This window comes from Daphnia pulicaria, chromosome 6 (assembly GCF_021234035.1).
Source record: "Daphnia pulicaria isolate SC F1-1A chromosome 6, SC_F0-13Bv2, whole genome shotgun sequence".
Classification (NCBI taxonomy): Eukaryota; Metazoa; Arthropoda; class Branchiopoda; order Diplostraca; family Daphniidae; genus Daphnia; species Daphnia pulicaria.
The window spans coordinates 15,423,339-15,448,424 of record NC_060918.1 but is presented as its reverse complement, the minus strand read 5'-3'; the positions used below and the strand labels follow the sequence as shown (position 1 = coordinate 15,448,424).

Genomic DNA, 25,086 nt, shown 5'->3' with positions numbered 1-25,086 from the left:
CACGAATCATTCCATAGATATTACCAGCCGTCGCTAGATGGGGGTTGCAAGAGGTTCGAGTTCGACCACCATGGATTTTGTCAATGATACACCCGTATCAGCAGACGAAATCAGAAATTTTTACAAGGAAAATATTGTGTTCCTCATTTTTATGGTTGATTTTCATTACAGCTTTTGACGTGATGTTATTTCTGTGTTTACATTACATAAGAAGCTTTCAGTTTCTTTTCTCTTACATTGATCTTGAACCAATTATGAATGATGTAGCTAAATAGCGAATCCTTACAAATCTAGAAGATCGATATAGTTCAATCGGTGCAATTATCCCCTCATGAAATTGGGCAATTTAAAATGACTGATCACATTCAAAATGGCTCCAATTGGGAAGTTGATAGTGACAATGGACAGGCATCCCAGTGGAATTTCACCAAAACCTTGACTACTTTAGAGGACATTAAAATTGATGCCAATTTTGCTTGGTTGATATTCTCTCTACTCATTGCTTTGATATGGTTCACTTACATTACACATTATAGTTCTCGAGTGATTGGCCAAATTCTCACACGTTTGTTGAACCGGTTCGTTATCGGAAATGGAAATCTAAGAATAGGTAATATTTTTTTTTGTAATTTGTTTCCTTATTTTATTCCTTATTTTATTTTTTTAAAGGTTCATTGACCTGGGATGCATTAGCCGGAAAGATAATGTTTCGTGACATTGTGTACACCAATGAAGACTTCAGTGTTAGAATTCAGGATGGTTGGCTTGTTTTCCGATGGTGGAGATCCTATGTTCCTAAAGATATTTCAGAAGGTATTGATTTCTTTTTATTCTTATTTACATAAAATGTTTTATGGGTAATTCAATTTCAAATTGCAGACTTGTCACATTCTGACACTCGACTGTCACTGCTGCTTAATGGCCTGGAATTGCATGTCTATAATCGTTCTCACTTGTATAATGAATTGGAACACCTATTTGGACTGGAGTCACTAATTATTCCAGATGAGGGCAGTAAAAACCTGAGTAACAGATCTGTCAACAACATTTCCAGTAAAATATCAACTACGAGCAAAATAACAGAGGAAGAGTCGAGCAGTTGGGGTTCAAGGATACTTGGCCGTTCATGGAGGGACCTGATTCCCGTTATTAAAGTTGAAATTTGCTGCGTAAGATTTTTCGTGTCTTGAAAATATAAATCGTTTCTTCATTCCTGGTCGTTTTTTATAATTAGGGTCGAGCGGTGTTTGGAAATCGTCTGGTACCAACTACATTATGTCTCTCAATGGAGGAAGGTCACATGGTCTACTCAACTAAGCCTGCCATGTCCAAACTGGATCATTTCGTTCATGTGGTTACATGTAGAGCGGAGAATTTTAAAGTTACCATTTTTTTTCTTAATCATTTAAATACCTACTAATTATTAATTTATTTCCAGGTAACTCTAGCACCAAGTTTAAAATATACGGGTTTAAGTGATGAACCACCACGACTCATGGGCGAAGGTTTTGTTGTTCTTTCTTCCAACACCATTGACTTTTATTATTACATGGATGAGCCGGGCATCGTGCCTGAAGTGCCTCTTATGATTGAACTGGCTAATGGTGATGTGGTCGAATGCCATGCACCTGTCTGGGGTCTAGACATCCGCTGTGGTAAAGGGACCGATTTCAGTTACGGTCCTTGGGCTGATAGAAAACGGGAACAGCTTTTCAAATTTTTCTATCCTCCAAACTATCAACCGATGAAGGTTAGTCTGAAATTTATAATGTTTAGTAATGTAATTTAAAGATATTTCTGTTCTAATAGGTTACATCCCTTCCACTACCGGGCGAAAAACGAGCTGTACAGTCTTTTGACATCCGTTTTAGTACTTTAAGTGAAGCCACTGTGGACGTTCTATTTACAAAATGCAAGGCAAGTCGAACCGTTTTCCTCTTTCCATACAAAAGTTAAAAAAACTAAATATCCGCCTAATCATCAATGAAGGAAACAAATGCTATTCACATGACAATTGGTGCCGGATCATACTTGGAAATCACCATACCTTGGACAGTAAAACCTGATGGTTGCGCGACCAAGATTTCCGGCCAACTACTCCACGTCGATGCTTCTACAAGTTTGCAGGTATAAATTATAACTTGAAGTATTAGGGTAATCTTGGTTATGCAGTACTCTAATTTTTTTTGTTGGTTTAGTATCGAAGTTTAATGGAAGCTGAGACATTGAAATTCTCAGTTTTAATGCAATATCCCGTGACTTGGAATTCACATCAAAGTTGGAATTTATCATTGACGGGGACTAAAGCTACACTACACCTCATCTATGAGCACCGCTATTTCTTTCAGGGTTCGTGTTGCGAATCCTATAATGTGGAAACTTTGTAACTATGACTGATAATTTTTCTCCTCTAGATCTGATCAACGATTGGTCATCCAGAAATCCAGCCGATGTACTGCATCATATCCCCTATACTTGGTTTCTCAACTTTTGCCTTAAAGAATTCGAGCTAGTGACTATTGCCAATCAGTACAACTGGGTAGATTGCTCCTCGCAGCGCCAAGAAAATGGTACATTTTTCTTGCCATTATTTTTTCCAATTCTATACTTATATTTTAAATCCAAATAGCTTACGCGGCATTTAGCGGAGATTTTTTAGAGCTTGCCTTTGCCCTTCCGTTTACTGATTTCCTCTCTCCGTCAATGGAACTAAAATTTCGCATTCAAGTACACATTTAAATTTTTATATTACTTTTCGTAATTTATTTTGAATTTCATCACTATATATATATAGTGTTATTTTTTATTTATTTATTATTTATGTTTTTCATTTTACAGGGCGAGTCTCTTGACATGAATATACAGTTACCAGAGATGTCCACCAGTCGGCCTGTCCTTTTAGCGCTTGCAGCACATGCTCGGCCAGCTAATCGATCCGCAGAAGTAAATAAGTTTTCATGTTAAATTCATAAATATATTTTTACCAAAACACATTATTCGTGTAGTTGACAGGAAATGAATCGCCAATCGACTGCGATAAACAACGTTGGCGTAACTTTGTCAAACGTTTCGAGGGTTGGGTTCAATGTTGGACAGTGCCAGTTATCACACTTGGTATCCAATACATTTACCATCCAATGACTCCGGCTGGACCGGCTCCGCAAGCTAATGTACCTACGCCGGAGAGGGAAGAATTACTTCTGACTCCAGTCCGTTTTCCGGTCCCGACCGCGTCTTCTCTTCATGTTCCACTCAAATCTGCTCGACAATCCGCAGTGGAATTCGATCCTACGTCCTTAAACCCTGATCAGGTTAACGTTGACATAGAATTAGGTCCTTCCGAATTGTTCGTTTACGGGACTGTTCTCCGGGTTTTCCTCAATCTTAAGGTATTTACTTTTGAATTTTACTTTATTTCTGCATTTTACAAGATTCATCTCCATACGTTTCTACAGGAAAACATTTTTGGTGAAGATCAAAGAATGGCGGACATGGATCCATCAGCTGCACTGCTTGACATGGAGAGAGCTGGTAAAAATGAGTCACTCAACAGAAGCGTTGACCCTATTCCTGAGACTAACGCCTCGGCAGAAGATAGCACCATTGATGTGCGAATCGGTCGACCACTACACGTTAACGTTGCAGTCACCATGCATAACATTAAGGCCCACTTAATGAAGGTATTTTTGTATAAATTTTTTCTGTTTTTTTTTTTCTGTTTTAATCGATTTTTTTTTTTCTACCAGCATTGCAGTAAAGATGATCCTCCATGTCCAACTGTTTTTCTGGAAAAACTGAACTTTGAAATGCACAAGACATTTCTAGAGACTAAGCTTCAGCTGCTTGTCTCACCAGCAGTTTTATACTCAACTGATACAGTTTTACGGCCATCGGAAAGTCGTCACCTTCAGCAGGGTTTTTTAGTATTGTCTGCGTTGCAAGTGCGTGGTCACGCAATGTTTAGTCCAACTGGACGAGCCATTGATGAAGAAACCATCGAATATGCATGGATGATTGAGGCTATTTTAGGCCAGTTGACGGGGAGAATGACAATGCCACAATTACAGCACGTCATTTCTGGACTAGAAATCTTTCTACGTTTAGCACTGGATGAGGAAAATCAGATGAGTCGTTCACCCAAAAGCCAGACACAATGTCACCACGGATCAATCCAGCCAATTTGTCCTTTCTCAACCACACCTAACCAATCAACAGATAATCAGCCGACGAGTTTAGGCTCATTATGCCCATCTTCGGAGGAGATCAAGTATCGCATGACCCGTTTTTCGATCGATCTTATCGACTTTACCCTAGTTGAGTCGGGCACGGCAATTACATTGCAGGTCAGTTCATTTACGAATATAGAGAACAGCTTACAACGAAATGATACCCTTTTTTAATTATTATTTATTTTTATCTTTATCTTTCAATAAATCTAACTATAATCAATTTGATTGCATTTTTTTAGGTCTATCCAGTACGACTGGCAACTTGCAACTTGCATTCTCGTCGGACCCACGCAGGGGTGAGTATCTTGGTGCCCAAAGTCCACCTGCGTCAATATTTGAGCACATCCCGCGGACCTGTACTCGGAGGCTCTTTCACAGCATTGAATGCAACTGACCGCTGCAAACCAGAAGGTGTCACAATGAGCAGCAGCAATAGTACCTGGAATCGCACCCAAGCTAGTGGCTATTCACGTTCCAATGTTGAAGAATTGTACATGGGAGGGGAGAAACCTCACAGTCCAGTCGGTAGCCATCGGATTGAATTTGAATTAGCAGCTCCCATTGCAACTGGGTTCACTAGCCAGGAGTGGCTGGAAGTTGGCTTGGTTGAGGTCGGACCTATTTACATTGATGTCGGGTCATCAGCAGACCACTGTCGTGTCGACTTACCCGCCCTTCAAGGAGCTTTCCTACGTCTTCATGATACTCGTACACGGCGACTGTGGTTTCTTTGGGATACTCTTGTGGATTTGATCGACTTACCTGGTCCAACAGATTCTACCCAGTCAAATAGTAATAACTTGACAAAATGCGGTTGTAGAGGTGGTTGCGCATTTTTCGGTCGAAATTTCAACGGAATCAGCTTCTTTAATCGTCATGATAACGATCCCCTGGGAAACTCTGACTCTTATGTTGCACTAGCTAACCCATTGCTCTCCCGTGGAACAGATCCCGTCTTTAGTCAAAGCATCCTAAAGGAGAATACCTTTTTAATTGATTTCGATCCAACAATTAGAGCGGATTGCAATTTATCTCCGTTGGCTTCATTGACGAAAGAAGGACCTCAGTCTGATACCAGCAATACGAGCACCATGAAAAATGTTTCTGGATTACTCATTCCATCTGAAGGAGTGTCGAATTCGGACTACACCATGAAAGGAACATTAGAAGAAGCTGTAGAAGGGGATGAAGAATCTAATAATTTGGCATCCTTCAAAACCCAGCCTGGCAATCGGATGTCATTCCAAGACTTTGAAAAACAATCGATTAAAAAAACCGGATCTCTTCAGCGTGAACTCGGAACAGCCAATTCTACGCCATCGCTTCCGTTGACAAGTCCTGGAACTAAAAGGAAAATCTTCGCCGGGAAACGTATGACTGGACAAATTTCACTACCAGCCCTTGCTGATCAAGCAACTGTTGATTGCGGCCATCCAGTTATGACTCGTAAACGCTCCACAGTTTCATCGAAAGCTAGTAGGAGCGAATCGCAATCAGAACTTTACTATTCGGCTGAAGAAGATGACGACAACGATTTGACAGACAGCAGTCCATCTGACGAACTTGTCTCTTTCTCTGCTAATCTGCCAAGTGAGGATGCGAACATCGGCATTCCAAATGTTACCAGAAATAAAAGCAAATCTTGCTCAACATCATCGCCCTCGTCCTCAACCAGGACTTCTCCTTCTAGCAGCTCTCGAAGAAGTAGTAGTCGAACGTCGAGAACATCTAACATCTCGTTCAATTCTGCTGTTTCATCTGCTGATGATTTCTCGTTAGTCGATCTTCATCTGCAGTCTGCCCGGCCTGTTGTAGACTCGCCCCTCCTTTTGACCAGTTACGTCACACATCTAGGAGAGGTTGATTGCCCGAATTGGTCTCAGTCAGCACCAAAGTTTCCGACTGAAATTCGCCAATCAGGAACAGCAAAACTTCGATTTACTGTTGTAAAATCTGGATTTTCATCCTTCCGGCTAGTCGATCGCCCTCTTAACACCCCTGGTCACCATGGAGCTGGTTTTGGATTTTTTGCCCCACATTCGAACGAGCCGACCGAAAAAGCTGGCCAGCCATGGATCTGGGATGCCGGTGAAGAAGAAAGGCCTTCAGGCACAGGCGGAATTAAGAGCGAAAGGTGTGATGCCACTACTGTACTAGTAAAAGTTGGCCGGCCTATTCACATCATGTGTTGCCCTCTAAGCTTGGAGTCCGCCCAACGTTTTGTCGAAACCTTGGTGCCCACACTTGAACACCTCCACCCAATGACATTGATGACGCGAATTTATGGCCGATGCATCGGTCACGTCGAGTCTCAAAATCCGTTGAAAAAACAAAGGATGGCTCTTCTAGAGCAAAAAGCGCGTCCAGCGTTGTACCGTGACTTGACTCTCTGCCAACTAAGAGGTTCCATTCAAATTCCTCGTGTAAATCTTTGCTTGTTGCAAGCTGGCATCGTAGAGCAGATTATTTCTCTATCGATGCTGGACAACCCTCGTGATCTCGTCTGTGTCTCTTCGGCTGCCGTTTGCATTGACGCCCTTTCACTCCATTTCTCCCAAAATGTACGAGAATGCCGATGGGTGCAGGCCGTCAGTCGCCCCGTCGAGCAAAGGCAAAGCGGAGGAAATAAAAGTTTCTTTGCTAGCGTTCAGAAACCCAAAAGCAGGCCGGGCAAATCGACTGGAGCTCCTGAAATTGTCTTTGTCGAATGGACAGAGACGGAAAGTGAGCAACTTATGGCAAGCGGGACGCTAGGGAAAATTCATCTTCAACTACGGCGCCTTAACAACGATAGTCCTTCACAAACTCCTGGACTACCACCGGACAACGTTACGGCTACAGTGATTCCCACCGGATGTTCCAGAGTTCTTTTTAGTTATGCTAGTGACCACGACCTTGCGGCTCAATCATTTCCCGTTTCTTCAGACGAGGACCGTTACGGTAGTGTTATGTTTGAGTGCGGACTTCAAGGCTTGAATCTTCGGGCCGTCAAGCGAGTGTCCAATGTCACTGAAAGTAGTAGCAATAGCAACAACATCGATCCGATAGGATCAGTCGTTACCACTGTTGAAATGGAGACGATACCTTTGTCTGGCGATCCTCCCAACTTAGATGACCAACCCACTGGTTCCGTGCCGAGCCACTCCAGTCACATGTCGTTCAAACAGCGATCGGATAAAGGGACGCCGACTTCGACAGAACCACCAGATACTCACCAACAGCCAAATGCTGGACCGATTCGACCACAGGTTGAGAAAGACCTTTCTTCGTGTTCGCTTCAAATTCAAGCCGTTTGGCTAAGTTTTGCTGCTCCACCTCGTACGGCTCCTGCAAAGAAGTCCGAGCTTGCCCTTCTGGATCGTAACTTATTATCGACAGCATCGCCGGCAATTAACGCCTGGATGAATTCCGGTGATAGACTAGCCATTACTTTAATGCAACTCATTCGTGCCGCCGAAACACGATCTCTAAGCGTCCTTGCCGGGCTCATGGCTGAAGCTTTAGACGTCCAGCAAATTCATTTGCCAGTCAGAAGCAAATACAACTGTTTATCACTCATGTCGCGAACATTGCAAGAGGTAGGTTTATTTGAATTAGAATGTTACGCAGTCAACTTTTAAATATTCTGTGTTTTCTATTTGTTTCTTTTTTTCAGGACCCATCGTGTCAACTCAATTTGGTGCTGCACCGTTATGTTTTGATGTTGAGGAATGAGTGGGCCACCTTAGAAGCCCGTCTAGCTCCCAGTGTCGTACCACCACTATCAACTTTAAAGCAAGGCGTTGTCGTTCTTGGTCGTCAGTGGAAGAACGCTATTTACACTCCATTTATGTTGACGTATTCGCTACATAAGAATAGTGCACAAAAGACTCCAGCAAATCTGAGTGTTCCAGTCAATAGCCATATCATGGCGACTGGAAGAGACGCGACTCGTCTTCATTTGTCGTCCATGAGAAGTGGTCCATCGTCAACCGAAGCTGGTGAAGAAGATGAAAGACTGTTAACGGGTCACAATGAAGTGGACAGCTCTTGGGTATCCTCAGATGAATCTAGTCTTGTTCTAAGTCCCGCTGATTTGAATGAATCGTGCCTGCCCCTTCTGGGCCGGACTTCGACTTCTCAACCATCATCTCCCCCAAGAATATCTGCCCTTCGTCGTAAATTGATTGGCGGAAGACATCCATCTGGTTTCGGTGGGAGTTACGAATTAAAAACTATTTCGGCGTCTAGTGTTGAAGAAGAGAATGAGGAAGAAGACGCAGCAGCCCCATTGAGAAATACTGATAAGAAAGAATCAAAAGAAGAATTTGACCTGTACAGTTGGCTGGCTAGGCAACAGAAAAACACTATCAAAATAGACCAAACCAGACCAACACCAACGGAACTTCAGCCACAGCAGCAACAATCGCAACAACAATCTGACCAGCAACAACAACATCCTCATCATCAATTCAACTTGTTGGTGGATACACGGGCTATTTTCGTGTCGCTTTTCGCCAGCGTAGGGTTGGAAAACAAACGGACGTTGTCAGACGTTCTGTCTCTCAGTGGAAGCGCCTCGGTACTGGGTGGAGTCGAAGAGTTGCGCGTCGAAATCTTTGAGAGCGAATGGAATCAGACAGGATCTTCTTCAAGACGTTCGAAAATGGGCAAAACGACAGGGAACAGCAGCGGAAGAGGGAAAAACGCCCCCGGCGGTCACAAATTTAGTGTTTACATTCCCCCGGAAGTTCCTGCTTTTCTCTGCGAACGCATGTCGATTGAAATTCAAGTGAATCAGGTGCCGGATGGCGGTCTACTGGGAACAGGAGGCACTTGCTGCGATGAAGGAGTCGGTGGTATTCCCGGTCGAGGAGGCTCAGCGGAAGTTGAAGTTCCAACGGCTTCGTCATCAACTGGAGCTGGTGGAGCCGGAACCGGATTCTTAGGCCAAATCGGCCTCTGGAAACCTCAACGGACCACGGCTTTGAATTTCAGTGTCTCTGTGGGTTATTTGGCCCAACAGGTCAACATGCCACTGCTGCGGCTCCTTCACCAACTAAGCAGCGTCTACGGCAACGCCAAGGCCACGCAGGTTCGTCAAAGTCGAACACAGACAGTTTTTTTTTTTACTGTTACGATTATTAGATATTATTTATTATAGATTTACGATTATTCATTTTACTTTTATGCAGGTCCAACTTAGAGAACAAAGGCCGTTGAAACGTGGACCGGATCCGCTTCGAGCTTTGACGGTGATTTTCGATTCTCCAGAACCGACTCCGTCTCCTCCACTACCTCAGTGTCCCATCCAGTCGGGCCCAGAACCATCACCTTCCATCCAGTCGGAATCAATTCAATTCGCTAACCGATCATTCCGTCCACCGAGTTTTTTAGCCAATCGACTTCGTTCCAGCTCACGATTTGTCAAAGCGTACGATGCTGAAGATCCGGTTGTTGTTCCAACTACTTCAGCTGAAAATACAACCAAACACGTGGAAGGCGGCGCTGGTCCGTCCCCGACTCTTGCTGGCACTGCTGCCGCCGTAGGTTTGCCCAGTTGCTGGCGCACCATCTATCATCTTTTGGATTTATACTCGTCGATGACGGCAGCCAGTACAGTGAATAAACAACACAGTATCAACGAGCCCCCTGCTTGCCAGACGGGTGATATCGAGCTAGGCATATTGCCACCGTCTACTCGGCCGAATCATCGTGTACTCAATTCCGGATGCACAGCCGTAGTGGGATCTCGATCGGAACGAACCCGAATAGTCGTATTCGGGATAATGAAAATCAACCGTGTCCGGCTGCTGGCCATGCTTAGCGGACTTCGTCTTGAATCGGAAATCGTTTCCCTCCACACCAGTTTGACATATAAAGAAAAGGTGCGCATTGGCGGTTTGTCTAATCGGGCCCAAATGGTGGCAATCCAACCCAACTTCCCACGTATGGAGTGCTCACTGACGGGCCATCTTGGTCGTGCCATGATTGTCCTACTTGAGGTACGCACAATAAATCATATAATTCGTAATTTAATTCATTCTAACGAAATTCTTCTTTATTTTTTTATTTTTTTTTTTTTAATTTTTTTTTTCTATTTCAGGGCGTCGCGCCCAGTCAACAGACGGTGGTCAAAATCACCGTGGGCAAGTCGCAGGCCTTGTACTCTCGGCTATCTCATCACGGCAAAGACAAAAACTCGGGTCTACTATCGATCGGGGCCGTTCATGTGGATATCCCTCAGCATCCAGGCGTTTTGCACGGCATGATGACTCGTGGCTCTAAACAGCTTTCGTCTACTTTACAAGAATTCAGAGTGCCTCGCTTAGCCAGCCGCAATACTGGTAGAAATACCAGTACTATTCCTGATGAGCTGGACCTGATCGCCGGAGGAGGACTCGGTGGTGGAGGTAGTGGTGTCTTGGGGGCAAACACGAACGGATTGGGTCCTTTGCTTCAGTCGCCACCCATGGAAATTCCCGCCCCCACCATGGAACATCGTTCCATCGGAGGTAAAGTGGAACGAGAAACCACTACCAATCTTCTCCAGCCGTTGGTCATGCAGTTTTCAGTCGTTTTACAAAGACTGAGCATAACGGCCGCTCTTCTACCTTCACTTCAAGCCCAGTATCAGATGGAACAGGTGGTCAGCGCCGGTATAACGGGTGGCAAGGCCAAATTCGATATAGATTTACCCCGCCATTCATTAAGCTTTACAACAAAACTTCAGATAACCGAAAACCTACCGCCATCGGCGTCAATCGAATTGCCTCAGGTCCACGTCGGGGCTGAATACCTGCAGGATAGCGTCAAGACGGAAGGATTTGTCGACGGAGTGGTCTTGTGTCGGGGCAATTATTTAAGTGCCGTGGCGGAAATCGGAATCTTTGAACACAGTTTGACCACCGATCTTCTCAATCACTTGGTTTTTGTACAGAAGGTTTTCATGGCTGAAGTGAATGACGTTCTCAATAAAGTTTCCGGTGGCGACAAGCCTGTTCCGCTCTGGGAGGAACAGCCGGCGGATCAACAGCAGCAGGACTCGTCAGCAATGCGGATGCTTCTCTATCATCTAATTGTTCGTTTGAAGGGCATTCAGATAACCGCGACTACTCCAACAAACACAGCCGTCAGATTAGAAACGGGCCTGGTTGAATTGCAACTCTCCAACAGAGTCCAAAACGTCTTTTCTCAAAGTAATGCCCAGCGCAGTGCGGGAACATTTTCACCTCCTTCCGCGCAAGGAGCTTCTGCACAGGCCTCTCGTCCAGCTAAATTGTTTGGCAGAGCAAAAGTGGACCTGAATTTGAGCTTGGGTCAACTCATCCGTAATCCGCTATTCGAAGAAGCCGAAGCTGAGTTCCAGCAAGTGGCCTTTTTCAAGACGCGCATCAGTTTGCGCAATGCCTTCCAGGACGAACTAACACCAAACGAGACTGGCGGAGTTGATCCAGCGGCTGACAAAGAAGTCGTGCTCATTACTCTAACTCGCCCTCTCATTTACTTGCAGCCAGTGGCCGTCGACAAAGCCATTCTCGTCTGGCTCAATTACAAGAACGCATACGAATACTGGGCAGAGCAACGTGGTGGCTGGATTAAAGATGCTTCGCTTGTTGCCGACAAGTTGGATAAACTTGGCCAACTGACTAGTCAATTGGGTGTTGGGGCTCCTAGTTTGGGCACACTCTTCCTTCAGCTGACTGTCGACGACATGGGAATTTGCATGCCACTTAACACGGCTCCGTCCGTCTTGTGGGCGGGAAGCGGAGCTGGAAGATCAGAGTCCAATCGTCAGGGTCATTCTTCTGAGCCGGAAATCTGTAGTGCCGTCGTTGTGACGCTGGAGAACTCGAGCATTTCAGCGTGCAGTTCCGGTTCGTTGGTCAGCAAAGGCAAATTCACCGGCCTTTGCTTACGATTCGCAGATGACTTTGAGACCGGGCTGGATGACTGGAAACCTGACATGGACGATCCTGCCATCATGAATTTGTGCGTTGTTTCGGAAGGCACCTACGAGGTATGCAGCCGGACAGTAACGCCGGCCCAACATCAACACGGCGAAAACGCCAAATGGATTCTTCATGTCGGATGGCAAATGGAAGGTGTGGACACTCATTTTGACACGTCGATTGGTCGGCAATTTTCTGCCCTCGGCCACACCTTAACCGGCCTGACGGGCAGCGAGGAAGAAGAAGAAGAAGACGGGGAATTCGCCGGTGATTACGATGGCGATGCAACAGACGGAGACGAAAGAACTTCCCCCGTATCTGGCCCAGACGAGAATGGCGAAGGTTTGGCCGTTTCTGTCAGTACGGACGAAGATGAAAACATTCTCGATTCTATGGATATCAGCGAAGCTGTGGAATTGCGCCGCCGTCGCGGTCGCAGTGAACGTGCTGTCACAATGAGTGAGACCGTTGCGACCATGCCACGCGGTGGCCGTCATCGTTCCAGACTCATTGAAAAAGAGATGAGCGAACAGGCGCGAATCATCCAGGATTTGAAATTACTGGGCGCAAGCTCGGCCACTGTCGAACAGGAAATGCGGCGACTTCAGGAGTTAGAAGCTCTGGCCTCGAAGGATTTCCGCCGGGTTATGCTCCAGCGGCTAAAAAGGCAAAGCGTCAAAGCTTCATCCATCATCACTGATCATCCGACAAGCTCGACATCGCTTTCTTCTGTGTCCACTAGTGCTACCAATCAGCGTCTATCCTCATTGCATCACACTCAGTCCCAGAGGGCGCCTCCACACGGTCACAGCCATCACCAAAGATCCAGGTCTGTAGTGGTGCCACCGGTCGTTTTGGATCTTGAAACAAGCGGCCACGCTTCGACGGATGACGTGCGCGACGCCCAGCGTTTCCTTCTTCCTCCTATCGAGGGAAGTCCGCCTATGAGTTGCCTTCCCACGCCCACCAGCGACGCCTATCGTAGTGGCGGCACTAACCTTCGAAGGCCGAAAACACCGACAGCTCCTCAGACCGGAGGTGGCACGGTTTTTTTGGAACAAGAACGGGATCGAAGTGGAGCGACCTCGGCGGCCGAAAATCCCAGTGGCGCTGGTGGTGGCAATAAGAACTCGAGCGAGCCCAGCGTCGACTTGGAACTGGACTTCAAAGTCTTCATCAACAGCGGCAAGTGCGTACTGCACACACGTGACACTCGAAGTGATGAAATGCTCCGTCGGATGAAGAAGGAACGCTCATTTTCCAGCACCATTCTGGACACTACTGCTAATCCACATCAGCCCAGTCCAGCGCCGGCCCGCAAGCCCGGTCGACCCGATATGCGCCACAACGCTTCGACGTCTCGTTTGCGAGTCTTGGCAAATAATACAGCTCAAATGGCTGTCGACTTGACAATCTTCCACATTCCCGGATTAGACGTTAAAGTTTATTACGAATCCAAAACAGTCCACGAAGAGCCGCTTCACATTCCTACATCAGCCAGCACTTCGGCATCTCCCGCGTCCTCAGCGGCCAACAAGTAAGTCTATTTCCGTTTTCAACTCCAATCAATCGACAATCATTTCATTTCTATCTGTGTGTCCACAGGGGTAAAATGTCAAACAAGAAGGGGAGTCTCTTTGCCTGGATGACATTGCACAGCATTCCAGAGGAGACGATCATTAGTCCACACATTTTGGAATTTCTGGAACAAGCGTTGGAACCGATTCCGATCACGACCACCGAATCGAAACCAACTTCAACATCCGCAACGGAGAATTCAGGTCTGTTCATTTTCGATGGACCGACATCGACGGGTGCCCCAGGTGGCTCTACCACAACGTCGTCGTTCCCAGTCGACGTGGTCGTTTACTGCCACGTCCAGCCGTCCACATTCCGGTTCTCTTGTCTACCAGTTTCTCGTGTCGAGTGCCTCCTCCGATTACCTTCGCTCCATCTCGTCTTCTCGTCTAAACGCTCCGAGAACCAAGCACTCACCGGTGGTGGATTAAGCGTCACTGGATGCTTGTCGGATTTCTCTCTCTACATCTTCCATCCGTATGGTGGGGGCAAGAAAACGGGCGCAACGTCCTCGAAACGCGAGGCCTCTGATGCCGAGAGCGAACGCAAAGACTCGCTAAGCGTCAACGTAGAATTCGTCAAGTTCAATTTATCACGTTCCAGAAAAGTCAATTTCAGTCCCAGAACTGCCGGCGGAGAGGCTGGAAGCAGAGAATCGCGAAACGGCCGAGACAGTGCCGGTGATCCAGCTAAAGCCGTCGTTCGTTTCTCGACGCTCATCGACATAGGATCAGCGAGTTTCAAATACGACATGCGTCGTCTGCCAGAAATTTTAGCTTTTCCTAAAGCCTGGTATCGACGAGCAATTGTTCGCCATCTGTTCCTGGGCGATTTAAGCAAAACGGATTCTTCAGCACCGGATCTTGTTCCACCAGCCAGTCGTGATCTGTGGGCCGAGTTGCAACCCGATCAGACTGGATTGTCGCCAGCCTCAGCTTGGGAAACGTTGGTTGTATTTGCTGTCAACTTCACGAAATTAAACGTTCACATGAACATGGGCAACGTGATGGGCAATGTCTCGTGGTTGACTAAAGATTTTAAAGCGGAAGGCCGTTTATCGATTGGCAGCACCGGTCACAAGAACATGCATATTGGAATCGGGCTGGAAGGATCCGGGTTGGACGCCAAGGGTGGAATCGTCGGTGGGACAATTGAGCTGAGTGGCATCCACACTTCTTTATCCATCCGAGAAGATCCAGGGACGGAACCGGATCATCGGATGTCCGTCAAACTTCAAGTCCTGGAATGCCGTCTCGACTACATGGGCACGAGCGTTTTGATGGGGCGTGTGAGCGTACTGGCCGTTGATTTGCGAGATGAGTGGCGGATCGGCAATCTGATCAAGAACCCGGACAAAGTTCCCGCCAGACGGACATCGATTGCCTCCTCTCCAACCAAAAGACCGGCCATGATATTCATTCATGGCGATCTGGGATGGGATCAACTCCAGCTCATGATTTCCAAATCCACAACAGCCGACTTAATCAAAATGTACCTCAAGCTGGACGAATTCTTCCAGCAGCAATTCCGTAGCAGCAGACGCATCTTTTCCACGTTGTCGGCTACCGGAGGCGGCCATTCTATTCGCCGCAAAGGAGCGGCTAAAAATGTTGCCACCAAAATACCCGGAAGCGCTGAACCGGCCGGCCCGTCCATCGAAGCTCAGCACCATCGACACTGGCAAGGCGTCTTAAGGCGTGTTGCTGGTCTGGAAATAGCCACTTTACCTACGCCTTTGCCGATGACGGGCACCATTCTGGGTGGCACAATGGAACTCCATGGCGGTCATATCTCCCTAGCTTGTTTCCACGGTGTCAACTTCAAATCAAAATCGTGGGCGCTGTTTAGCCTAAAAGATCCTTGTGTGTCGTTCGCCACTGAAGCCCAAGAGATTCCGGGGGACGGTATGTTAAATTTCTGGATTTTTTCAGACTACAATTGTACGTATTTACGTCTGCTTTTTTTAAAATTGTTTTTAATTTGCAGCCGATCCCAAGGATATTCATGTCGTTCAGAACCTGTCCTTTAGCCTTGGACTGAGTGGTCCTGGTGCTCACACACCTGTTGGCATTGGTTATCGCGTTATCGAGCAACAACAGCAGCAAAATAGTCCAGCATCCATGGCAACGGTATGTCGCATATCGCGGACACAACTATACCCTCCACAATTCAAAACGATCCAGGATTGGTTCCTCTACGCTTTCGCCAACAGCCGAATAGACGGTAACAATAAAAATGTCGATATTTGTCGATATTTTTTTTCCGACTGTTTCGGTGTTATGCCATAATCAAATCACCTTTGTGCTTGTCAATCTAGCCATGGAGAGATTTCCTAGTTTGGAGCGGGAACGAGAACGTTCCAACTCTGGTGCTCCTCAGCTGTTTGTGAAGACGCCCGATTATCACCATGCGGCCGAAATCATTTTCGCTTTCCCCAGTCTACAGCTTCATCTGAAATCAGAGCACTTGCAAACTGGTGTCACTCCATCACTGACCGGTAAATTCACGAATTAAAAATAACAATAAAAAAAAATCTGTTTTAATTATATTTTAAAAAATTCGTATTTTATTTGACAGAAGAAAAACCAAGTGTAGACTGCAGTTTCATCACGGATTTCGAAGATCATATTTTCGTCACGGTCGATGCCGACGCATTCTTTTTTCTGCACGATCTGATATCGTCGTACGTCCGCGAGAAGGAGCGAGTGGTACGTTCCATCCACTTCGTTTTGAACCACACGTTACCCATTTGTAATATTCAAAATCTGATTGTGTCTTTTAGATTCTTGCTTCAGTCGCTAGCAATCAACGTACCCAAAGTCCTGAACTTCAAAAAGCGGCTGTGAGTGGCACGGCTGGCAGTTCTAGTTTGTCTGAACCGAGCTCCGGCCAAGGAAGTCCAGCTATCAATAATGCCCCGCTTTCACTGCAACTCACCAACGAAGATGAGAAGAAACGTCGCCTTTTGGAACAGATCGACTGGCGCAATTATGAATGCAAAACATGGCATCTAGAACCAACTGTTCGGTATGTTTTTCTTTCCCTGAATTTCTGTTTCCACTCGCCATGAATCTCATGATCTAATTTGCTCCACCTGCGTTACGATGACTACCAGATTGCTGTCGTGGGCCGGGAAACGAATCGAACCTTACGGAGTAGAGTACATCCTAAACAAACTGGGGTTCTCGCAAGCCCGTACAACCATCCCGAAATGGGTTCAGCGTGGCGCTATGGACCCACTCGACAAAATTCTTTCTCTAGTCTTGTCGCGCACCATCGCCGCCCAACGAGCCAAAGAATCACAGACGTCAAATTCCACTGCCATCAGTGGGGCCGTCACCGGTGGCGGCGGTAGTAGCGGTGCGGGCCTCGGTTCCAACAATGCAGTCAACAACGCCCGACCGGCGATGAAATAACATTTTCAGACTGCCTATACTAATTCGATAACGCAGCGAGCGTTGAATAATTCATTGTTGTTTTCATCAAAATGCGTGTTTGTTTATGACGACGATGTTTTTGTCAATTTTCTTTAGTTTTGTTTTCTCTTGCAACAACGATTCTAGCATTAATGGTGAGGCCAGGGCTAACTAAACCTATGAATAACGAATAATAATAAAAAATAGTAGGCTATTGATTTGCATGGCTGTAATTTTTGTAATATTTTGGTTGTGTTTAAAATACACGTTTTCCAATGTGCTCTAACAGATTAACGTTTTCATTTATTCAGCTCCATCTTGATCGAGTGGTTGTCCACTCTTTAGGCAAGTGAACTTTGCAAAAAATGGGAAACTCTCATTTTTTCCCGATTTTTCTGATTTTTTCCTTATTTTCTTATTAAGTCCGAACGGTCAACCTTAATTACATTACACGCACACAATGCGATACATTCTACTAATCCAAATGTTTACAGTGCAATTAACTCTCTTATTTCTCTTGATCTTGTTTTTTCTCTTCACTTTTTTCTCGACCGTTCTCGACACGTTTGTCCTCCTTTTAGTGGAGTCAAGATAATTTTCAACCGGGAACAAATTGCAAAAAGAATTTTTTTTCATGAACTTTGTTCGATGTAGTAATGTTTAGATGTATTAACAACCCTCCTCGAGAATATTGATTTTTAAAGTTAAAAAATTCAAACAAAAATGTAAAATTTGGAAAAAATAAGTTTATGTAATTAATTTACGTAAATCAATTTATTTTGAAAGCTAAAAAACGTTCTTTAGACTTTTGTTTATCATATTGCAAAGTTTGAATGTTTTTGCATGAACGATGTTCTTGCAATAAAAATAATAGTGGCCCAGTTGGCAAGAAGATTCCGATCGGGATCGGCCAAAGACGCTATACCGACGAAGGGGTAAACCAAAAACTTTAAAGGTGATTTACTGGGGGATGTGTTCGTTTGCACAAACTTTCTTTTATACCATTCGAATCGGCTTGACAAGCTCTCTCGAATGGTGTTAAGTTGATTAGATTGGAAATTCCATGCTACTCTAGGCCCCTGCCAAATAAAAAGAGAGAGAATTGAGTTGGACCCTACGTTGTGTTGTATTTTTGGTGTGAAAAGAAAGATGACTAACGCGCAAAAGAGAGATAGATGTTAAAACACGGAGAGAAATAGAGTTTGAGAGATATCACTCGGTGTGATATTGAGGGGACAAACTGTAGGCTGCTTGTTGTGCCGAACATTCTAGATTCAGACTTGAGGGGAAAAAGCAGATGAGATAGATTAGAACGTTCGTAGAACATCATGAGCCAGACTGACGAGTTCAGACAAGGGGTCACAAAGATTAGCAGAGAAACAAAAGACAGGCGAATATGTAATAGCTAGAGGGTGTTGAAGAGCAAAGATGGGGTGAGTAAGACGGAAAAGAGGGGGCTGAAAACAACCGAGTTAAAATTAAGTAGAAATGAATCAAAAGGTGGAGAATATTTTTGACTACAACCACCACTCACTTCTCCTTTCCTCTAACAAATCAAGATGACTCTACCAACCAACGAGACTTCTTGGAAACTTGGAGACCACGCTACTCCTTGGGCCAACAAGATAAAAGAAAACGAAGATGAAACAATGACTAGCGAAATTTAAAATACCCTGAAAGCAGCCGAAGAAGCTCTTAGAGATAAGTTCAACAATTTCACAAGACTGATGAAGTACTTAGGGATCAGAAAGCTGCCAGATCCACGCAGGAACAATTCGAAGAAGAAACATAATAATATCAGATAGAAGACGAATTCAGAACAGCAATCCTCATCAGAAAACAACAAGTATAAAGAGGACAAAACCATCGTGGACAGAGGGGAAAGAAAACAACAAGCAATCGCAGCAGACAAGAGAGGGAAATGAGAGACAAAACCTTTCTGTTGATGCTTGAAGCCCAACCATAAGCACAAGAGGCAACACGAGGCCAAGAATTGACCAAGATGCAGCAAGAGCCCAAGATCGAATCGATCGAAAACAAAAATGCAAAATCAAAAAGACTTATTCCAACAGATAATCGCCGCCATTCCAACAGTAGCTGCAGCAGGAGCTGGCAACCCATCTCCAACCCCAGCTTCTTCAACAAAACTGCCGAAAAACGCCAAATCAAGCCATTCAAAGGGGATGTATTTGAATGGACACCCGTCTGGAAATGATACAACGCCGCTGTCCATAATTCTACGATTCTTTTGGTAAAAAAATTTGGCTATTAAAAAGATTGTTTAAAAGTCGGAACACAGCTGTGTGTGGAAAATCTGAAGGTGATGGAGGCCAACTACACCATAGCAGTAAACTCCTAAAAGCGATGTATGGAAAACCAGACGTCATGATCGAAGCTCACAGCACTCACAAACTGGACACACTCCAGCCGGTGAAAGACATATATGGCCGACACCGCACGCTAAGATGCTCCCAGGTGACTAGCCTATCCAGTTGTGTACCAATGCTTTGAAAACGCTTGGAGTAGCAAAAACAAGACAAGGAGGTCTTTTAGGATCGGGAATTCTCGCTCAAATCCCCCTCAAACTTCAAGCTGAATGGACAAAATCAGCAGCAAATAAGGTGACAGATATTGATCAAGTTCTAAAGTTTATTGAAGAACAAGTAGAAGCTGCAGAGTGACTCAGTCATTTGAGGGCTTAACCTCCAAAGTCGGTCCAAAATTCTCAACAACCGACTAAAGCAGCATCAGCAACAACACCAACAGCTTCTCATCTCGGAGTCAGCAGCAAGCCGACTCCTCAATCCAAATTCGGTCCAAATTTACCAGCAGACCCAGGAAAAATACCAGCCCTTCTCCAAGGAGAGAAGCAGCAGCTTCATTTCCAAGAAAGCCAATGCTGCCCTGCGTGTTTTGCAAGAAAGTATATCCATCGGTTACAAACTGCCCAATGGAGCTAAGAGAACAATAAGCAATCATCACAAATAAAATGTTCCAATTTTCAATCACCACGAAACAATTGACTGCTTCAATCCACACATATGCCAGTGATGTGGAGCAAAAGACCACACCGCCTTATGTGCCGAAAAGGAAACGAGATTTTGATCCTCAAAAACAATGGCTAATAAAACGGCTACTGGGAGCAGCTCAAAAACAGCGATGAGAAAATTCTTAAAACAGCAATCGTTTATATTCTAGGCCCAAATGAAAGCAGATCCGAGCCATCCTCTTCCTCGACGAAGGAAGTCACAGAACGTGGGTCAAACGGCAAATTTTCAAAGACTTTGAATCTGAAATAATCTAAGACGAGAAAATTCGCAGCAACAGCAACAAGGGCTTTCTGGCAAACAAAAGACGCAACATGAATATATGTTGTAAATCGACCAGGTATAAAGTAATCGCCTGTGGTACATTGAAAGGTATTACATACGGAATACAAATACTAAAATTGGAACAATACAGAGAAGATTAGCATGGCCTCTGCGCAAAGATGACACGTAAAATAGTGAAGCGTTCCACATCCCTCCCCCAACCTTCATGGATGTTGATAAAATAAGCTTTACCATAAGTTTTAGTCGAAAATGTACCAGCTTTCTTAGCTCAGTGGCAGAGCACTAGTCTTGTAAGTCTGAAGCGGTGTCAACAAGCAGTCATGAGTTTAATTCTCATAGGAGGCTAATCGGAAACTTATATATGTAGAAAAACAACTATGCGTGAATAGTTTTAATGGTGGTCTCGATTGGTAGGTAGATGAAACGAAAAAGTCTAATGTCAGAATGGCCGAGCGAACTAATGCGCTGCGTTCAGCTCGCAGTCCAGCACCCTGGGCGAGGGTTCGATTCCCTCTTCTGACACTCATAAAGCACTTTTGTCACAAGTCTGCTATGAACTAATCCACCAAGAAGAAAATATTTAACCTTTTTTGGACATTTCAACAGCAGATGTGGCCGAGTGGTTAAGGCGACTGACTAGAAATCAGTTTCCCTCTGGGAGCGTGGGTTTGAATCCTACCTTCTGCGCTTTGACACATCATTCTCTGCATGACAGATGTGGCAGAAATAAAAACCTGGTTTGATAACCTTTCCAAAGCTCAGTTGGTGGAGCGGTGGACTATAGGCTGTATGGGAATTGATATCCATAGTACTGGTTCAACTCCAGTTCGAAGGATTTTTTATATTATCCAACCTCCTTTTCTTCCATGAAAGTAGTTACTGGGAAACATGATGATAATGTATTCTTTTGCCAAGTGTACAGTCTAAGATCAACCAAATTCACAATAGAATCATTACATTAGAGGTTAAAATCAAATTCAAGATTGATTGTGAGAAAAGTATGCAACACTATCTTCACATGTGGAAAATGTATGATAAGGCGTTGGAACATCGAAATAGACAATAAATTCGAAAGCGATTTGCGGGAAATCGATACAGTACTGCCAAACATACATATAAAGTTACTGTGGAATATTCAAAGAGTGATCACTCACTTGACATCTCCCAAACACCAAATAATAACATTTAATATAAAAGTAATAAAATTTTTCCTGTAATTAATTTAACACTTCAGCAGCCCTAGTATGTATGTATGTATGTAAAATTAATTTATGTAGCGCAATTATCATGCAAGCATGCTACAAATGACGCTGAAGTACAGTCATCGGTTATTGGAACAAACAATTTCATTGGGAAAATGCGATAAGAATGAGGTGGGTCTTTAGTTTCGATTTGAAATAGCAGAGGGTTGTCGAGCTACTGATGGTGGGTGGGAGAGAATTGAGAAGTGTAGGACCAAGAAAAGAGAAGGGTCTTTCGCCGTATGATGCACTACGGGCGCGGGGGACCAGTAGGGAGGTAGTGCTAGAGGACCTTAAGGATCGTGCTGGGGTGTAAGCGGAAAGAAGAGAAGAGAGATAGACGGTTGCTAGTAGGGGAGAGAGACGACAGCGGAAGGTGAGATTTGTGGCTTTGAAATTGATGCGAAGCTTGACGGGTAGCCATATTAGTTCCTTGAGGAGTGGAGTGGCACCGTCACGCTTGCGTCTGCGCAGGATGAGCCGGGCGGCAGCATTTTGGACCCTCTGTAGGCAAATAATGGTTTTTCCACTTTTTCGCGCCTTTTTTTTTGGGGGGGGGGGGGTAGATATTTATGGACTCGGGTGTACCTGCCTCTTTCCTAAATTTGTGTTGCTCAAATTATGTCTTGTACTAAGTAGTGCATATTATATCCATGGTCATCTATAATGCTTTCAGTACTCACATTGAGTTAGTAAAGACGATTAGTTCTTGAATTTCGTGGTAGGCTAGCTCCATGGCTTTTAGGATTCCGTACGGATTTTCTTTGAATATTGATGTGCCTTCGGTTAACTTCCTGACCTCTTCGATATTTCATGGGGGAAGTATTGCTACAAATGTGATATATCTAAACTGACTACCAGCTTTTTTCTCGTTGTGAAAGGTTGAAGTTGATGTATTTCTAGTAACATGTCTTTGAAAGGCATGGACTGTGGAGCTCCTAGTATGGTCCTGATTCAGCTGTTTAAGATAGCTTCTAGTTTCTTTGGTCGGTTTTCGCTTGAGGATCCAATTACCATGATACCATAGTCGATTCGACTGCACAATAGTGTTTTGTACATGATTACAAGGGATTCGATGTTAGGTCTATCTCCATTATCTTCAATAGCCATGAGATTCTTCTATTTATGATTCCTCCATGAATTTTCCAAAGCATGACGTTCATGGAGCATTGGTTGGTAGGATACTGGGTGTTAAAGAGGTTTATCCTGCTTCTCGATTTGGATTATAAATGTTTTTTTTCCAATCAAGTGGGACAAAGGCTGTTGGCAGCATGGAAATCAACAGGTGGCTAAGATGTTCTTTATTTTCATTTATTGTTTTTTTTTGGGGGGGGGCAGGGATTTCAACAGATTTTGACAGTTTTTCAACAGTGAACTACTGTCTATGAAAAAAAATATGTTTTTATTTTCTTATTTAAAAAAAAACAACTAGTTTAAACTAAAGTTTTCCAAGAGTGAACTACAATAAAGTATATGGATATTGATATTAAACTGCAGTAAAACACTTCAGTTCCTTTTCAGCTGGGTTTGTTTAATGATGCAGCTTTGATTGGATTTCATCAGGGCGTTTTGAATGGGCCGATATTTGAGAATTGGTCTTCTGATTCATAGACGGCTGATTTTTCGACGGCGTCCTCTACGAAATCGTCCCATTCTTCCCAGATGGATTTTTGAAGTTCCAACTTAGGGCCTGATTTTAGGATTGGATTGGTCTGGGTCGTATCTCTAAGTGGATTGCGAAGTGGTTGCCTACGATGTTGGGGCCATTTTTGATTTTAGCTGTGGCATTAAGATACGTTGACATTTTTTTGCAAGATCAATTGTTGAATATTTGCAGGTGTTGGGGCTTTGTCTTGTTTCTAGGTTTCACGGTGTTACTAACATTTCGCCTAGGATCTTATTTTTCGAGCAGTAGAAGGCCCATCCACTCCGATTTGGCTGGGCAAAACCAGTCTCCCATAAGCTGTTTCTGGCGTTGAAGTCTCCACTGGTGATGACGTGCCTGATTCTTTTTTCGAGTAGATGATTCAGATCGTCCTAATCAAGTTGGTGTACGTTTTGAATAAAGACAGTGAGTAATTCTATTTCTTAATTTTTCGTTTCATTCTTTTTCAATTTTAATCTTTCTTCTGTAATTTTAAAGTTACAATCAAGACACCTGGTGCTTCTATTGTTTGAAGGTCTGGCAGGCCTAATCTTTCTTCTCGGTTCCCTCTCTCTTCTCCCATCCTCCTCTCTTATCCTTATTTTATTCCTACTTCATAATAATTTGACTCTTGTATTTTACCATGCCTATGACAATAAATTGGAAACATTCGCCTTCGGCGAATACACACCTCATTTAAAAAAAAAGGTCTGGCAGCTCAATCGCGGTGAATTTGGGGGATTTTTTTATGTGGATTGCTACTCCTCCCATTTGTTGGGGCAGTTTTGATTTACAACATAGTATTGATTGAATTTGACACTGAATTTGTCCTTCCAGAATGTGTCTGATAATATTTCTAGGCGTGGTTTGTAAATGTGGAAGTGTCCTTTGAACTATAGTAATTTTTCCTTTGTGAAGCTTCTATTATTGTATTAAATTATTTTAATAATATTTTTTTTTGTTTGGGGCCATGGGCAGAGTCTTGGTTGCTGGTTCAAGGCCCTGATTCCTAGCGTTTCTGAATGCAACTGTTCTCACAGCGGTGGATATTTTCCCTTTGCTGCTTACACTATGCTCACTGGGCGTTTCTAGCTTCTTCTTCTTTTCCGGTTGACTCACGCCCATCTCATCAGTTTCTAGATTTAGGTAGAGCTTTGCTAGGATATCGCATAGCTTGTCGAGGATGGAGTTGGAAGTTATCTGTACTGCTTCAAGCATCGTGAGAGTTCTTTGAACGTTGTTGATTGTCATCCAGGTATTCTACCTTTTGTTCCTGGCGGTGAAATTTCGAGAATTCTTCCCAGATTTGTACCAGGTCCGTTTGCATTGATTCTACTTTTCTCTTTAAGATTTAGGCTTTATTTAAGATTTTCAAGGATATATATTTTGATTTTTCCTGTGGGGACTTGGTGCATGTTGACTAGGAACCTGCTTTGGTGTAGGTGGCCATTATTGTGCCGTTTAAACCACAATTTTCTTGAGAAGTGTTTCTTGTTGGAAATTGGATGTTGGCCTTATGAAGATCTCCTCCTGTCACGATTGACACGCCTCCTTTTTTAAAGATTCCCAGTTGTGATTCAATTGAAAGAGGTATTTGTAGGTTTTGCGGCTTGACGCGGTTTTTCAATTCTGACTCTACGCCAGAACCCTTGGATGTGTCAGTTTTATCTGCGGTTTACGAGATCTTTGGAAGTTTCGGAAAAAAAGTGCTGTT

At 44.3% G+C, this 25,086-nt stretch overlaps 1 protein-coding gene and 2 non-coding genes across 4 annotated transcripts; all 3 read left to right on the top strand.

The window, feature by feature from the left end:
* Positions 1-75: 75 nt before the first annotated feature.
* On the top strand, positions 76-17,434 carry LOC124342322 (transmembrane protein KIAA1109 homolog). 2 transcript variants are annotated; one of them, XM_046795287.1, is made up of 24 exons: positions 76-610; positions 670-813; positions 880-1,169; positions 1,235-1,381; positions 1,439-1,750; positions 1,810-1,917; positions 1,990-2,127; positions 2,199-2,349; positions 2,415-2,570; positions 2,630-2,727; positions 2,839-2,943; positions 3,006-3,389; positions 3,456-3,680; positions 3,747-4,343; positions 4,469-7,807; positions 7,885-9,303; positions 9,404-10,213; positions 10,315-13,697; positions 13,766-15,642; positions 15,725-15,961; positions 16,056-16,235; positions 16,319-16,446; positions 16,521-16,765; positions 16,854-17,434. In XM_046795287.1, exons 1-24 carry the CDS (start codon positions 352-354, stop codon positions 17,152-17,154), a joined length of 15,033 nt encoding a protein of 5,010 aa, XP_046651243.1. In that variant the 5' UTR covers positions 76-351; the 3' UTR covers positions 17,155-17,434. The 2 variants fall into 2 exon arrangements, with proteins under 2 accessions (XP_046651243.1, XP_046651242.1); XM_046795286.1 differs by having other exon boundaries at positions 77-610; positions 16,316-16,446.
* A 3,139-nt stretch (positions 17,435-20,573) lies between these two features.
* Positions 20,574-20,679, top strand: LOC124346351. The gene has a single exon (XR_006919904.1). It is a non-coding gene; the product is annotated as a U6 spliceosomal RNA (small nuclear RNA).
* Positions 20,680-21,091: 412 nt separating this feature from the next.
* Positions 21,092-21,173, top strand: Trnas-aga. Its single transcript has one exon. It is a non-coding gene; the product is annotated as a tRNA-Ser (tRNA).
* The last annotated feature ends 3,913 nt before the right edge of the window (positions 21,174-25,086 follow it).

Bases quoted from the DNA above. Each gene is read 5' to 3' on its own strand.
- LOC124342322 (XM_046795286.1), top strand. From the start codon at position 352: ATGACTGATCACATTCAAAATGGCTCCAATTGGGAAGTTGATAGTGAC. The intron at 814-879 runs GTATTGATTTCT...TTCAAATTGCAG, and splicing joins TCCTAAAGATATTTCAGAAG to ACTTGTCACATTCTGACACT. The intron at 9,304-9,403 runs GTTCGTCAAAGT...ACTTTTATGCAG, and splicing joins GCAACGCCAAGGCCACGCAG to GTCCAACTTAGAGAACAAAG.